Source organism: Galeopterus variegatus, unplaced genomic scaffold (assembly GCF_000696425.1).
Source record: "Galeopterus variegatus unplaced genomic scaffold, G_variegatus-3.0.2 Scaffold904, whole genome shotgun sequence".
Lineage (NCBI taxonomy): Eukaryota > Metazoa > Chordata > Mammalia > Dermoptera > Cynocephalidae > Galeopterus > Galeopterus variegatus.
In genome coordinates this window covers 207,681-224,602 of record NW_007727015.1, presented here as the reverse complement: position 1 = coordinate 224,602, position 16,922 = coordinate 207,681, and the positions used below count along the sequence as shown (strand labels likewise).

Here is a 16,922-nt window from a genome sequence, read left to right as displayed (position 1 = left end):
AATTAAATTACATAGTATTAAATAAGCAGCAAGCATGATGTGTGTCACAGAACTTTATGACTTCCAGGCAAGTTTGAGGAAAGAATGAAAGGAGTCAAAACACTCCTCTGCAGGGATGGCTGATTAGCTCAATTGGTTAGAACTCAGTGTTGTAACACCGAGGTCAAGAGTTCCAATCCCCGTACTGGCCAGCTGCCAAATGCAAAACAAAAAAACAAAACAAAACACACTGTCTTTGTAGAGGAGGAAACTAGGTCCCCAATGATATGAACAATGCACAGTTAACAACACAGCTGTACAGCAACTTTTAAATTCTAATCTTCAGGTACCAAATCCAGTGACCCCCGTACTGGCCAGCTGCCAAATGCAAAACAAAAAAACAAAACAAAACACACTGTCTTTGTAGATGAGGAAACTAGGTCCCCAATGATATGAACAATGCACAGTTAACAACACAGCTGTACAGCAACTTTTAAATTCTAATCTTCAGGTATCAAATCCAGTGACCCTTCCACATTGCAGAAAACGGAATCTGCTAAAAACACTGCTAACACACAATGGGGGAGCACAAGGGGAGGGTAATATCCATGGCCCAGACCATCAGGCCCTTGCTGTTATGCCAAACTGTCTCTCATCCAAAGGCTCTGGCCACTGACACTGAAAAAGCACCATATGGGATTTCTACTGGCACACCAAGGTTAGAAGCCACACATACAGGACTATCTCAAAACAATCACAGAGTCATTCTGTTTCAAATATTTTTTATTGAAATGACAATAAAATAAAATAAAAAAGAACAGTGACAATTTTAATCAAACTTTTACTTTACAAATATAAAAATATAACCAAAACTTCAGTTTCTTTTATACATTTTCTACAAACAATACCAAAGTTCTCAAAGCCAAATTATAAATGATGCTCATATAGTATGATGTGAACACTGTAACCAAAAGTTTAAGTTTTTAAATACATTGATCTTTCCCTTAACAAAACAGCATACTCATTATATTTTCCCAACTTATCTCTATTTTTAAGATACAATCCATCACTAAAATACAAAACACACCTACACTGGCTTAATCTAGGCTTATCTAGGTTTCAGTTAAGTTTTTTCACAAAAACAAGCTTAATAAACATAATACAAGCTAATATTAAAATGTGTTTATGGTTCAAGTAAACTTACAGTATTGTTTCTCATCACATATTTAAACAAGGGCAAACTACTTGAAATGAGTCCAATTTAACTCAAGTAAGTGATGTAAAACAACGGATAAGTATGAGAAAATCAAATCTTATGCTACAGAAGCTGACTTGTATTAATCAGTCAAAAAACATTAAGCCTTCTTCGGCAATACAACACACAAAACTGCAAACTCTGACGTAATCTTACTGATTAGCACATACTGTTCCAAACACTTGTAAAAACATTAAGTTTGTGGAACTCGAATATGGAAGAGCTACTCCAAGCATTTTATCTCAAGTGACTGAGCAGGTACTCTAAAAAAAATAGTCATTAAAAAGCTGAAGCATAAAATCACATCATTTAAGGGAATTTTAAGCCGACTTTTTGCTAGCCTGATGAATTGGAAGGACCGCTACCTCTCAGTTCTAATTAAACATGAAAGAAAATAGACTTTCTAATTTGGCCACATTTTGTCCAAAAACAATGCTAACTTAATGGAACACTTAAATATCCAAAATAATAACTGAATGCTAATTACAAGGTAACACAATGATAAAAATTATGCTATTAACAGTACAATTTCACATAGATAAAATGGCATTATGATAGTTCTGTATTTTTTAAAAATCACAAAGGTCTTCATCACTTAGGGGGAAAAAAGCAAATTCCACTTTTCTCTAAAGGGATGTCAATCCTAAATATGACTTCAAACGGTTGAGTAAAACTTTTTAGTTTTTTCCTCTAATCTATTAAACATTTTCCAGTGCCACTTAGTTTTATATAAAATATGCACTACTTGGGTTACTCAGGGAAAATAAGATGGCATATATTGTAGTTACACAATGCGAAAGAGGGCTTTCATCTGTAGACAAACCTGGAACACAGTAGGCACTCAGAAATATAGGTCTGTTGATCAACAGCTCATTTTAAAACTATTCATTTGGGGATGGGTTGGGGGCAGGCAGCTGGCCAGTACAGGGATCTGAACTCATGACCTTGGTGTTATAAAGGCTGTGCTAAAACTGTTCGGTATTTAGTATGTAGATAATTGGAATGCACTATTTAAGACTGTTAGTTCTTGAAGAAGTATGATCAATAACTTACATATCAAAAGAGCTTAGTGTTGAACAGTGTCCTTGTACCTTCTTCTAATACTCTAAGAACATACCAGATTTGAATACCCCTAGTTCTACTATTTCCATCAGGAAACCTAAAACAGAGTACTAGGATCTACCCATAACTGATCAAACCAATAACAGTTTTTAAAACTTGTTTGAGGGCCGGCTGGTTAGCTCATTTGGTTAGTGTGGTGTTATAACACCAACATCAAGGGTTTGGATCCCCATACAGGCCAGCTGCCAAAAAATTTGCTTGTGTGTTATAAATTTTACATTCAAAACCAGATTTCTTACATCCCAATGTTAGTAACCCAGCCAACCTGAATAAAAGGTTTTACTCACCAAGGCCCTAGTATGACTGACTTAAGCACTTATATTGGGAAAAAAGGACACAGAAATAATTTTTAGGTCAAAGCTTAGGTTACAAAGGACAAAAGTGACCTGGATGACACTTCAACTCAAACACTCCTTACTGACAGCACTTTATAAATCACACCAAAAAAAGTCCACCTCTTTCCACCCTCCCCAAATTGCAAGAGCTAACATTTGAAATGTGGTTGCCATAGCTTTTCACTCAGATGCCAGAAGCAATCACGGAAGGTGAGCTGGATCAACGTGTCTCTATCTCTGCCTTCTGCAATCTAAAGGACTTGATCCCTAATCTGAAGGATAAACTGAAGGACTCAGCTAATCAGTGAGTTTACCAGTAGAATCATACTATATTAGAAATATGCTCATGTAAACCAAAGGGGCAGAACTGTTATCTCTTGAGGGAAGAGGATTATTTACAGAACTAGTGGCTTTTTCAAATGAAATCACTGGTCATTGTTGGTCATGGAGGCTGGTGCTCATCTGCTACTAAGCATAGGTACTGTTATAGTCACTACTTCACAACTACATGAAGGTTTGACATGACCTCAACTAAATAAAATTGAGTGTTTATAAATATAATTGCTCAGCCACTCCTGGCCTGATTTTCTCAAGTTCAAATAGAGAAGAATATATGACATACCTTTGATATCACCCAATATTACGGAGACTAGCGCTGTGATTGGTACCATAAAAATGTGACAACTAATCAAAAGTTCATTTCTGTTTATCTATGAAAAATTTTACTACTCCAATCTTTCTTCTTTAAGTAGCTACATCTTGCAAGATTTCTTTTACATTAAGCCCACATTCAACAAGTCTGTAGTAAGGCATACACAATATACTTTGACCATTAAGCAATGACACAACCAGCAAACTTGTATGCCCTAAATTTCTTTTTATTTCCCAAAATTTGATCCTAATTTGGCAGTGTTTTAAAAAGTTTTTTAAAATTGGGTAGTTTTCTCTTAGGCTGGCAAATTCATCCCCTACCCTGTCTCTAGATTTCAGTTGATTCAGATTATTCCAAAATATTTTTGAAAAGCTTTGTCACTTGTTAAAACCAAATTTACATCTATGTGCATATAACTTCAAGATAATTAAAATAATTTTGCAATCTAAGAGTTCAAAACCTAATCCAGCCACTTTCAAAAATTTCCCGCACAGATCACTATTTTTACCATAACTCTAAGTCACAACACAAATAATTAATATCCCCATTATGTGAAGAAAAAAACTCTAAATGTGCTCTCAATTTTCTCTTTTTATGCCAACTCCCTCGACTTTGCTGACCTCTCCAATTTGAATGGTTTCCCAGATGTTTAAGTTCTGTTGCTTGTGAACTAAGGCCTGGATGGTTATAAAATGTACTAGTCAGTTAATATACTGGAAGTTCTCTATAATACAAGGGTACTTCAAATAGTTCATGGAAAAATAAAAAGATGATACAAACCTGTCTTGAACTTTCTGAAGTACCCTCATATAACTCATTAGAGTGTAAAATTTGGTACAGGAGTTGCACCTTGAACTCAATCACACAAATATAGTTCCAAAAGAAATGGAAGATCCTCATCACAAAGATCTATACACAGTATTGGAGTATGTTCCCAAGAATGGTATTGGAGAAAGGGTTCCATAAACCTTACTAACTTAAACCTGCCATTGTCTTAACATTCACCAGCCCAAGAGGGAGGAAAAAAAACAATCCTCACCTATAAGAATTTTAAAAGTTTAATGAGAAATTAAAAAAAAAAAAAATACAAATAGAAGTCCATTTTCTTTAATGTTGTACAAAAAAATATGAGTAGAACGAAGAGTAAATAAATGTTATCACATTTGTTTACACCACTATCTTGTTCTTCATATTAACTTTACTATTCAAACCATAGAAAGTAGGCGGCAACTTAGGGATTGGGAAAGAAATTAAACCAAAAAACTTTTCTACCACATTTATTCTTCTATACTGTGTATAGCTGTGCTCACAGAGACGGCTTCTTTTACTTCTCCATTGCGTAGGAATTCAGTTGTATATAAAATTGAACCTGAATTTTAAAAAGAACAAAACCTTTATTAAAAACTATTATTTACATAGTTTCTACCTTAGACGATATGGAAATTTATCTGAATATTTCTACCCTCCATTGACATGTCTGGCATTTTTTACACCAACATACTTTTCTCTCACCAGTCACACCTTATGCATTAAATAAAGGTATTGTTTAATACTTACAATAAGAAAAAATTAAGAATGTAAATTTTACTAATTATTCCCTAATAAATTACTTAAAGGCAGAAAAAGTTTTTACACATCCTTATATTCTGACCACTCAACACAGTTCCTGCACCTTGTGACAAGTGTTTAAACAAATGAATAATATGATTTTTTTCTTATATACCATACTTCAATTTGTAACCTATCAGGGAGCTAAAGGAGAGGAGCAAAAGATGAAGCCTGATTTAGTGACAAAGTAGAAAGACCAATTTCATACTCAACTAGTGTTCATAGATAGCCAAAATCGCTATTGCAATTGTTTTTAAACTAACTTTTATTAAGTACTTACTAAGTGCCTGGCACTGTTCTAAGCACCTAATACAAATTTTTCACTTGGTCTTAAAAGTCCTCTGAAGTAGGGACTACCATTCCCATTTACAGATGAAGAAACAGGCAAATAGGTATAATATTTTGTCTAAGGTCACATTGACAGGAAGTATTGAAAGTGAGATTCAAATCCAAACACTGACCACAGAATCTACATTCTTAACCACTATGTTGTTCTGCAATTCCTATCTGTGGCTGGCTCCAAGGACATGAACCAGTACAAGTCAACTTTTTAATAAATGCATTTCTCATCACTCTATCTGCCTAAAAATTCAAACTCCATGTAAAAATTCAGCACCTAATCCCACATGCCCCAATCTGGGCCTAAATACAGTAAATTTGAAAAAGGAAAGAGAATATATTACACCAAGAGATTCAATTCTCAAAATTTTTATTTTTTGAGACAACTCCCCTCATATTTATACATTGTTGACTACTATTTTACCATCTCTTCCTTGAATAAAGACTTCAAAATTAACTGCAGACAATATCAGATTTAGGGAAAAGCAGTTACACAAATACCAGACTGTCATGCTACAACTCAGAGTTTGGGGGCACTTTTAGTCAGTCACATTTGATCTTTGGCTCACACATAACTTAACAGTCCATCTACTATCTTAATTTCCTTAAAGATCAAAATTCATGACCTATCCGTTGTCAAGTGGCTCAGAATATTTTAATTCTGATAGTTTATATGAATGAACCACAAAATGTTCAACTCTCCATACCTGCTCAACAACTGAGGGAGACTAGAAATGATGGGTCCGTATCCTGGTGCATTGTCATACAATTCAAACAATGGTGCAGCTACCAGCTTGTAATTTTTAGGGACTGCAAACAAGGCTAAAATAAACAAAACAGTATTCATTTCCTATATTTTCTTACGTAATCACTGCTTCTACTTCATTTTAAATTTATCACCAATTTTACATTTAAGAAAAACTTTTAAGGAAAAAAGATCATTCTCATTAGTACATTTTGGTTGTGTCTTTTAAGCTAGAGTTCATAGTCACAGATTTGAAACTATCTGATTCTCTAAAGAGATCCATGTTATTAACAACCAATAGTACCATGTAAGTACTGGTCCTGGAGAAAAAAGAGAATAGCTGTGGCTTTGTAATTTATTTGGGATAATATTATAAGACCATCATAAGAAATGAAATAATTACTTATTAAAGCACACAAAAGACCTGAAGATGTTATTTTTAAAAAAATAAATCTTTTAAAGTTTTCATTAGTTTATCACAACATGAAAATCAACACCAGCAGCTAAGCAATTATTAAAAATACTATAATCTGGTATTTTAGGCTCTAATCAACTTTACTTTTTCCCCTGTAGTATGACCAGCACATCTAAGAGAAACTAGGTAATTCTCTATAAACATGGTATGTGTTTTTAGTTCTACAATAAATCCAAAAATTCAAGAAACTTGGAGAAAACACAAAGAGATATCCTTGAACTTATTCTATAAAAGTTTCTTGATGGCTGCCCTCAAAAATAAAATAACTTACCTTTCTCTTGAAGTTGAACCAGAAACAATTTCTTATGTTCCTTAGGTTTTGTAATATGTGCAGGAATATATGGATACTAAAACAACAAATGAGAATAAGTTATAGTTTTCAAGAGCCACCATCCCTTTTACCTCCATGCCTCTAATTATCAATTTCTCCCATTTCAGACACTAAGCTAAACTATCAACCCTTCTGAGACCAAGTTCCTCATATCCCAAATACAATTTTTTGTTAACATGCATACTATGGTTTCATCTATTTCTTTACGTTACTCCCCAATATAGTGTAAACTGCTAGAAGTATACTAGTACTTTCTAGTCTTCCCTTTACCAGGACCTAGTACCTAACAGATGCACTAAAAAATAAATGCTTTAATCTTATAAAGTAAGAAGTAGTAAACCATTCAACTATTCGAGACAATTAAATATGTAGTTGCAGGAAAGCTTGAAAAATACACAAAGCAATTTTAATTAGTATTTTTTAATAAAAGACTTTTTTTTTAAAAAAAAAATATCATTACCAAGTTAAATGTTCTAGAATCCTGATGTAGACATGTTTACTATGTTAAAAGTTTAAATATAACCTGTGAGGTATTTGACAAGATGCTCCTTGCTTCTTCCCAACACCCACCCCCCCATCGCCACCCACATGGTGCTCGCTTCAGGAACACCAGATGAGCAGTCTAAGCCGAGTTCTGCCAGCCAAGTAAGCCAAATTGCCTGGGAAAATGGAGAAAGTATTTTAGAGAATTTAAAGGGATGAAGAGAATTTGAGAGGGGAGTTGCTACCTGAGAATGAATAATTCTGACATAGAGAACAAAAAAAGTCTAAGATAGGAATTTTTTTTAATTCTACTGTATATGTTATGAAAACTTCTCCTACATCTCCCAATACATTCAGAAATCTACTTTTGCTCTTGGAGTTGTATTTATGGGCAGGGAAATTAAAAAGTGCTGAAAATAAAAATAAGGGTAGAATGGAATAAAAGCAGATGCTGCCAAAAAGAGGTATTATCATCATCCTCATTTTATACATGAACTTAGGTTGAGAGGCTAAGTATCTTTCCCAAGATTACACAGCTAAGTAGTGAAGCCAAGATTCAACTGCATCTATTCAACTCTATCTACTTATAAAAGCCCATGCTATTTCGCACTATGTTATTCATTGTCACCTAACTAGTATTCAACTTAGAATAATTATATACCAGAGCCATCCCTGGGGTACAATGAATTCAATGAACTGAAGCAATTGTCCTGATCTTTGCAGGTCTCTTACACTATCATAAAACCAGACACATTAGCAGCAGCAGAGAGACAAAGAGGTAAGAAGTGGCTTGAATAGCACAGGCCAAAAGAGTCATACAAGTTCTTCAACTATGACCAAATTGAAGTGAGTGGTATTACCCCAATTTTCACACACTCGAGGCTACATGTTCCTTTTTTTTTTTAAAGTATTTTTTCCTCCAGTCTTGATTTTAATGTCTAAGCCATCTGCACTTTACACAAAAAGACTGAGATAGGGAGATGAAGTTGTGCTCTCTTCCCACTGATACCTAATACTCTAGGTTTACTAAGTAAACACACTACCCTTATGTTATATCCAGCACTACCAGAGTCAACCCTAGGCTTCAGTGAAATTAGGGAACTGACCTAAGACCATGGTAGGGGAGATGAATGAGGGTATTCAAAAAAGAGCCTGGAAAACTCTGGGGTTATTATTGAGCATTTCCCAATTGGAATAAGGAATGTGCAAGAAACCAAAAAAAAAGTAGAATAATTGTTCTCTGTATCTTTGAACCAGGAACTCTAGTATTTCCATGTGCAATTATACTTTCTTAAAGCCACAAGAGATGTATTCATGGAAATTCTCAGGTAGTGAGCACTATCACCAGTTTCCACAGCCCCTTACCTTCCTATTCCTCTCCTATACACAGGAGTCAGAAGGAAGAGGACAGAACATCTTTTGTTTGGCAGATATTTTGAGCAATGCTTGACCTGGAATATTTTTTCAGGCAAAGAACGTATAAAGTCAAAGGGCTTTTGATTTGTCAAAAGAACTCATGATCCAACTTTAAGAGGTTCCCCCAGTAGCCAAAAAAGGAAAATTTGAGCATCGGTAACATTATCAATCATTGTAATAGATTAAAATATATATTTAAATCCATGAGGTCATACTGGTACTTTAAAAAGTCGTTGAAATACATTTTTTTGTGCTTCACATCACAGTAACTCATCCTCAGATTTCAGGGCAGCTGTGTTTGAAAGTGCCAGAAAATTCCCTGCTTGCTGTCACTGTCCCACTCTTTGCTTTTCAGCCTCTAAGCTTTTCAAAAGCCTAGGAAGTCTCTCAACTCGTGCTCAGACTCAACATGAAAGTAGAAGGGAGTTAATGCAACCCTCAACCAGTAGGGGATAGGAGTTCCCGGCCTTCCATCTTTCTGATGGACAATTCTGAGGTACATTCTACATGTACCTCATTCCTAACAGTCCTTGGCAGGATTAGCCCAGTTGCCCAAAGCTGCAATAAGATCAGGAACATACCCTTTTTGATTTCTGCTGCTTCTGTTCTCCCTTTCCCTGTACTCTGTTGCTTCCTGGGATCACCTCCCAAATAAACTATCTGCATCCAAGTCTTTGTCTTATTCTCTCTTTTGAATAGTCAAGTCTTTGGAAGAGGTGAAGGAATTAACTCATTCTTCTGAAAACTGGCAAGTAAAGAAAAAGCATCTATTCTTTCCTACACAAACTATACACCTCAGGGTAACCAAGTAGTTGATGAGAGAAGTTTCTCTTTAAGGACAGCAACCCTAATGAAATCATAGATCCAGAAAATTATTATCAGTGAGCTGCTAACATTACAAAAAGACAACCAGATATAAAATTCCTGATGGAAGCATACACTACTATCTGTGGTAGCCAGCCTCCAAGATGACCTCCAATGATCCTTGTCTCCTGGTATTCATACCTTGTGCAGTCCCCTTCCACAGTGTACTAGGGTTGGTTTGTGTGACCAATAGCGTACAGCAGAAGTGATGGTATGCCACTGTCAATATTAGGTATAACGGACTACAGCCTCCTACTTGGGTGCTCTCACCCTATCTCTCATTATCTCTTTAATCACACAATCTGACAAAAGCCAGCTGCTTTATTGGGAATTGTCTTCTGGAGATATTCTCATGGCAGGAACCAAGGGAGACCTTGGGTCAATAGCCAGCAAACACTGTAGCCTTCAGCCCAACAGCCCAGGAGGAACAGAGCAGTCTGCCAATAAACACATGTGAGCCTAGGATCAGATCCTTCAGCTGCAGTTCAGCTTTATGATGCAGTTCCAGCTGAAAACTTGACTGTAACTTCATGAGAGATTCTGAGCCAGAACTACCCTGCTAAACAGATCCCAGATGCCTGATCCTGAGAAAATCAGATAATAAATGTCTGTTGTTTTAGATTGTTAAATTTTGAGGTAATTTGTTAAACCGCAATAGATAAATATACCACCTATGATAAGCCTTGTTACCCTCACCCAAAATTAGTTCAGTCTAAATCCAGTCTCTTGATCTATCAATTTACAAAACATAAAGAAGAGCTGCATGTTCAATTACAACTGATGCAGTCAGCAATAAAAACACTGACCACTTTAAGTAGCCTGTTTTCATTAACAAATAAATTACAGTGGAAAAAAGAGACAGGTAAGTAACCTGTAGATGTAAAATAGCCTTAAGAGACTATTCTAATTCAAACAAACTATAAAAATAAAAATAAAATTTGAAATAATCAGGATATGTGAACAGTGACCACATATTTGATACTATAAAATTATTTATTTTTCGTACAATAATGGTAGTACTGTGGTTATGCTTTTTAAAAGATCCTTATCATTTATGATTCATGCTGAAATATTTACAATTGAAAAGATATCTAGGATTTGCTTCAAAATAATCCAAAGGGAGGGCAATGGGAATGGGACAGTGGAAGGAAGGGGTTAATGAAACAAGTTTCACCATAATGGTAATGGGCACGCTGCCAGTATTGATGTGGCCATCACATCTGGGGCACGAGTAGTAACGGTCAGCTTTGTACTCCATGAATATTCATAACCAATAAGAAAAAAAAAAAAAGTTTCACCATGACTTGCTAACTATTAGAGGTGGATGATAGGTAACAGGATCCATCTACTTTTACTATTATCTCTGCTTTTGTATGTTTGAAATTTTCCTTTTAAAAAGAAAATGCTTGGCTGTTTATTTTTTTTAATCTAAATTAAGGGAGGAAAAAAAGGAAATTTCAGGTGAAATTCTACTTTGTACTTTAAGCTGGAATTAAATCAGTTTTCTGCTTCCCCAAATGCCCAGCAAATACAACTGAACACTGACCTGGGGAGGTTCAAAATTTGGTCTCCACCAGTTACCAATGCAGTCATCAATGACCCAGTCTTGTAGGACTCCATCTTGACGGCCCAGTATCTATCAAAAAGAAATGATACAGCCAATAAAAACTAAATATACATACTCATGAATACACTTCTTCAGTGAAGAGAGTACTTTTGGCAGCATTCCTAATAGAGACATATGGCTAATGTGTCTTCCAAATAGATATCCTGTCTAAAATTTCTTGTTTTATTGTTATCTATGTCACTATGCCCAAGACATGCACTGTTAGTTCAAAATAGGCAATTAAGTATTAGTATAACTATATATGACCAAGAAATCTGTTGTTATACCTGGTTAAAATTCTATAGAGGACTATTCTGGAATAAAACTACCTACATTCAAACCTCTAGCTCCAAGACAAACTAGCCCTGTGCCCTAGTTTATTTATCTGTAAAATGGGATTAATACCTTCTTCCAAGAGCTGTTTGTGATTATGAAAGGAGTTACTGCATGGAAAGCACTTAGAACAGTGTCTTGCACAATAAATACTCGACTTATGGTGGTTTTTAGTTATCATTATTATTATGTCAACATTTCAATCTTAAAAAGTTAAGATAAAGTAAGTATAAGTTCAAGTTGCAGAAAATAAACATTGTACTCTAATCATCTATTAAACTGATGGGCAATAAAACCGTCAAAGTGGTTAAATAGAAAAATACCTCTGTCATTAAGCGTTTTAGTCCTTCGACTTCATCTTCTCCTGGGTTAAGTTCACCACCAGGTCTGTATAAAGGTTAAGAATTTCAGCTTTCAACTTAATACAATTGGAGGATAAAGGGAAGAACACAATAGTTATTTCTATCAAGTAACTGAATGACCCATATTTCAGTGTCATATGACAAGGCAATCAAAACAGACGTCAAAAGAAAGGGGAAGAATATGCTAAAAGTTGAATTCATAAAGTTAATTCACCAGGCTAACAATACACAAACCCTAGTTTTAAACAAAGAAAAAAACATATAACATAGCATATACATAATTGCTGACCAACAGTCCATCTCAATCTTCTCTTCAGAAGCTATCTGGTGATAATGGAGTACAGAAATGCCCAGACACCAATGGACCAAATTCTTTAGGTCTGAAGAATGAGACATTTTTAAAGAATTTCAATCTAAGTATTTGAAAGCTTTCTTTTTGGTATAATCTTTTCAAATAGTTGTGGATCGAATGTATACTAACAGATTAAATGATAAAATTGAATTATATACAAAAACATAAGTCATTTTAAGAACAGGAAACACCATTCATCCTAAGAAAGATTAATTGTTCTTAGTACTGCTACACTGACATCTAGAAATTGAGCTTGGACCATCTCTTCCATGGGTTTTCTATCACACTCAATCAGTAACATCAACAATATACAAAAATATGCAGATTTCTAATTAGAAAAATAAATGAGCACTGCACTAGAGAAAAATGACTCATAATTTTATCCTTCTAAAGACTCCATTACCAGCACTGTTTGTTGAAATAAATGACTAAGGGCTCAAATTGTATTCCAAAGCTGCATAAAACAGCAATTCTATTAAAAGTTGTATTGCTCTTAATGTCCAACACTTACAATTTGAAGAAAGTTGTTCCCAGCTGCAGCAGTAACACATGGGGTAGCCGGTGCTCATGTACAATCAGAACCCCTTCTACAGTCCTCCTCATTCCAATTTTATCAAACTCCTCCCTCATGCGCTGAAATCTGGCTGCAACAGAGCTGTCCTTCTCATAGAGAGGCTCCTTTGTACCAAAAGTATAATTGGTAAGAGGGTATCTGTGATCCAAAGACAAAAATCTAACATGAGAACTGAAAACGATAATTTACCACAATACCAACCACATATTAGAAAACCATGGTAAAAAGTGTATATATTGTTGTCGGAGACCCAGAATTTGTCCAAAGTTACAAAACTAGTTAACAAGACTGCAGAGGTTAGGATCCTGCTCTTTGGACTCTTAAAGCCAGAGCTTCCATCAGATCAAGCTACTACTCTATATTTAAACCTACTCCACCATATTTGAACTTTCAAACGTAGATACCACTATCCTTAAGGCCCGTAAAGGCTTAGAGAAGTGGTTACCTGGATATCAGTTATCCTGTTTTAGATCAAGGCTGCTTTACCAACATCACCAACCCGCCTAATGTCCCTTTGGATTCCTCTGATTACTAATCTCACCAGAAATTGGATTAATTATGGAGGTTAATGGCTAATTTCTTTTTTTCCTATAAATTTAGCCACCACTTTTCACCACCATCTCTCCAGTTACTATCCTCAGATTTTGCTGGCACCACAAACCCTTTCCTTCTCAGACCAACTTTTCTTTGTTGTTTTAAATTTTATTTTGTCGATATACATCAGACCAACTTTTCTACATTCTTTTCTTTCCACTCTAAAACTACTAAGAAGCCTTCTTAGCCTTCGGCATTTATTCTGTTCAGTATCCTTATTCTTCCCTTCTCCTCATTTGAATCTTCTGCCCACCATATTGTACTTTTTAAACACTGACCAGCATAAACTGGCCACTTCTGCTGTACCTTGTTGTTTTAAATTTTATTTTGTCGATATACATCAGACCAACTTTTCTACATTCTTTTCTTTCCACTCTAAAACTACTAAGAAGCCTTCTTAGCCTTCGGCATTTATTCTGTTCAGTATCCTTATTCTTCCCTTCTCCTCATTTGAATCTTCTGCCCACCATATCTAACCTTAATATCCTCTCTTCCTTTATCAAGAATTCAAAATAGGGCTCATACTGTTGAAGACAGTTTCATCTTGCTTAGTAAAGAACAAATTTTTCCTTAAAGATAGTTAAAATCCCACATTTATATTTTATCACACATGCCACCTTGTAAACCCCTTGATTATAAGCCTTACAGTAAGAAATCTTTTATTACAAGCCTTTAAGTAAGAATATTTTGGCTACACTTGCCTATTCCCAAGTATCTATTCTATCAAAAGCCCTTGACGTTAATAATTAACAACTACATACCTAATCCACTCAGCTATTCTTCAAACAGGAACAAATTAAGGTTCCCAAAACTTAAAAAATTACTTTAATTCCAGAAGCCAAATTCTAGGCACAAATGAAGCAGCTCTAAAATAACTAAAATTTACCATTTACAGGAGACTTTAGATTATCAAGGACTTCCCCAGTGGACCCAATGTTAAAACTAACACCATTAGTATTAGCAGCAGCAGTTACCTCACACAACACTATGTACCAGGCAATATTTTAAAAATGGTTTACATATATTGACATTGAGTTCTCACAGCCTGAGTTAGAAAATAAGGCTAGCCATAACATTATCTCTATTGAAAGAGCCAGCTCCCATATCAGCAAAGAGATGTCATCAGGACAAAATGTCAGAATTTTCAGGTGTGAAATAAGAGTGCCAGCTCAGACACATACTTATTATTCTCATCATACTGTGAGCTTCACAAACCAGGGCCTAAATCTTACTTCCTCACCACTGAACACCCGGCATTATGCACAGTGCCTGGTACAAAGTAAGCATTCCTAAAAGAAAACGTATTGGGAGATAGGGAATTTTTTTCCAATTTTAATACATGATTATTCACACAGGTGAATTTAAGTTCCCAACACAATTACTATTTCTGAAGACTGTATTTAAATAGGAGAGGAAAAGTACTGTAAATCAACCTGTAACTTTAATGGAGCAAGATTAAAACACAACTATTTCACCAAGTTAATTCTACATAATGGCTTGATGCAAATTGATCCAGTAACAAAGGCAAATCAAAAAAAACCTGTGGATCCTAGTTCAGATTACCACTGAAAGTAATCCAGAAGCTGTTACTATCAATGTAATAGCTACACATTAATTTGTATACACACAACTATCAAGTAACTCCAGATTTTATAAAACCAACATTTTTATTATCTAAGTTTTTCCAAGCCAGCACCTGTTTTGCCAAATAAAACAACGATAATAACCATCTTCTCCACTTCAAATCGCTTCTGGTTTGGGGTGGGGGAGAGGGGAGGGTAGTTCATTTATTTGAATATGAAACAAAGAAACACCTAAAGTGTCTTATCAAAACACCAGTATCAGCAAACCCTTGCACTTTTTAAACACTGACCAGCATAAACTGGCCACTTTCCTCCATTAGGGTCAAAAACAAACTCTCAAAAACGATAAAAAAAAAAAAAAAAAAAAAAAGACATTCTTAAAAATTTTTAAGCAAAAACAAACCCCCAAAAACGATAAAAAAAAAAAAAAAAGACATTCTTAAAAATTTTTAAGCAAAAACAAACCCCCAAAAACGATAAAAAAAAAAAAAAAAGACATTCTTAAAAATTTTTAAGCAAAAACAAACCCCCAAAAACGATAAAAAAAAAAAAAAAAGACATTCTTAAAAATTTTTAAGCAAAAACAAACCCCCAAAAACGAAAAAAAAAAAAAAAAAAAAAAAAAAAAAAAAGGCCATATTGACAATTTCTTGAGCAAGACACACCTCCAATGCCAATCACCTGCTGTGGCGAGATTACTTTTGAGCGTGACTTTAAAATGCAATGGCTTTAAATGCTTAAACAGAAAGGTGTTGAAAAAGGTGTTGAACAGCCCACAGTGGATTCTCTGGGGTAACATTCTGGTTCCCTCCACGGTCTGAAAATCCAACCACAAGAGCATCCGCACCCCCAAGCGGGGGCCTACTGGGTGCCTGGAATGCCGTCGCTGCGGCAGAGGACATGTTAACGCACAGGGCCGGACAGAAAGCGCTAAACAGACGAACATGTCGCGCATTCATAAGACGAAATATTATAGAGCCAAAAACAAAAAACAAAAAAACCCCACCTAGACCTACGCGTTGTAGCTAGAATTCGAAATCTTCGCTTTTAGAAAAAAGGGAAGGCTGCAAAAACGATACTACGTTATACCACTCATATCAAGTAAAAACACAAAGCAATACTATATACGCAGTAAGAAAACATAAACATTGGACCGGAAGGATAAAAACCACATTCCGATATTGGTTACCTCAGGAGAGGCGGGAAAAGGATGAGTTCAAAGCAAGCTTCGGTTTTAGTCATGACTGACTGACTACGGGGGAATGGAAACAAGCCTTCTTTTCAGAAAAGGAAACCTTCCATAGAAGACTCTAACGCCTGGGGGCCGGAGGAATAGAAAGGGGCCTGTGGGAGCGACGAGGGCGCGCACCCGCGAGCAGGCGTGGGGGTGGTGGGCAGGCGTGGAGCCGCCGACCGATCGGGGGCGCGCGGAAGAAGGCTGGCGTCTTCAGGAGCGCTCACGAGGGGAGGGACGCCGGCGAAAGCCGCGCGCCAAGGCCGGGCTGCACTTACAGATTGATGGTGCGCTCCAAGGTGAGGGGCTTGGTCTGCTGGATGTACTTGTTACCGAACTGGTTGACCCCTCGGGGCCAGCCGGTCTGAGAGCGATTGGGCGGTACCACAGACATACTGGTAACCTCCGGTACTAGCGGCGAACAGAAAGGGGAAGGCAGGGGACACTCTCCCTGTGTGGACAGCGGTTATCAGCGTCCCGCTCAGCAGCCGCCGCCCGCCATGAACAGGAGAGCGCAAGAGGAGGTATACGCACACCGGAACTGAATCCGGAGCTTCTGGCGGCAGGAAGTAGAGAGGCGGTGGCCTGCCAGGCCGAGAGTCATTGGGCCAATCCCTGGCGGGATAGCTGCAGTATCTGGCGTTCCGATTGGTAAAGTAGGCATAAGTCCTCCTGCCCTT

At 36.3% G+C, this 16,922-nt stretch overlaps 1 protein-coding gene across 1 annotated transcript; it reads right to left on the bottom strand.

Moving 5' to 3' along the window:
- Nucleotides 1–744: 744 nt before the first annotated feature.
- NUDT21 (nudix (nucleoside diphosphate linked moiety X)-type motif 21) lies at nucleotides 745–16,783 on the bottom strand. Its single transcript, XM_008573335.1, has 7 exons — nucleotides 16,521–16,783; nucleotides 12,769–12,969; nucleotides 11,867–11,930; nucleotides 11,151–11,240; nucleotides 6,782–6,857; nucleotides 5,998–6,112; nucleotides 745–4,712 (listed from the first exon to the last, which is right to left on the bottom strand). The coding sequence occupies exons 1-7, from the start codon at nucleotides 16,634–16,636 to the stop codon at nucleotides 4,691–4,693; spliced, it is 684 nt and encodes a 227-aa protein (XP_008571557.1). The 5' UTR covers nucleotides 16,637–16,783; the 3' UTR covers nucleotides 745–4,690.
- Nucleotides 16,784–16,922: the final 139 nt, after the last annotated feature.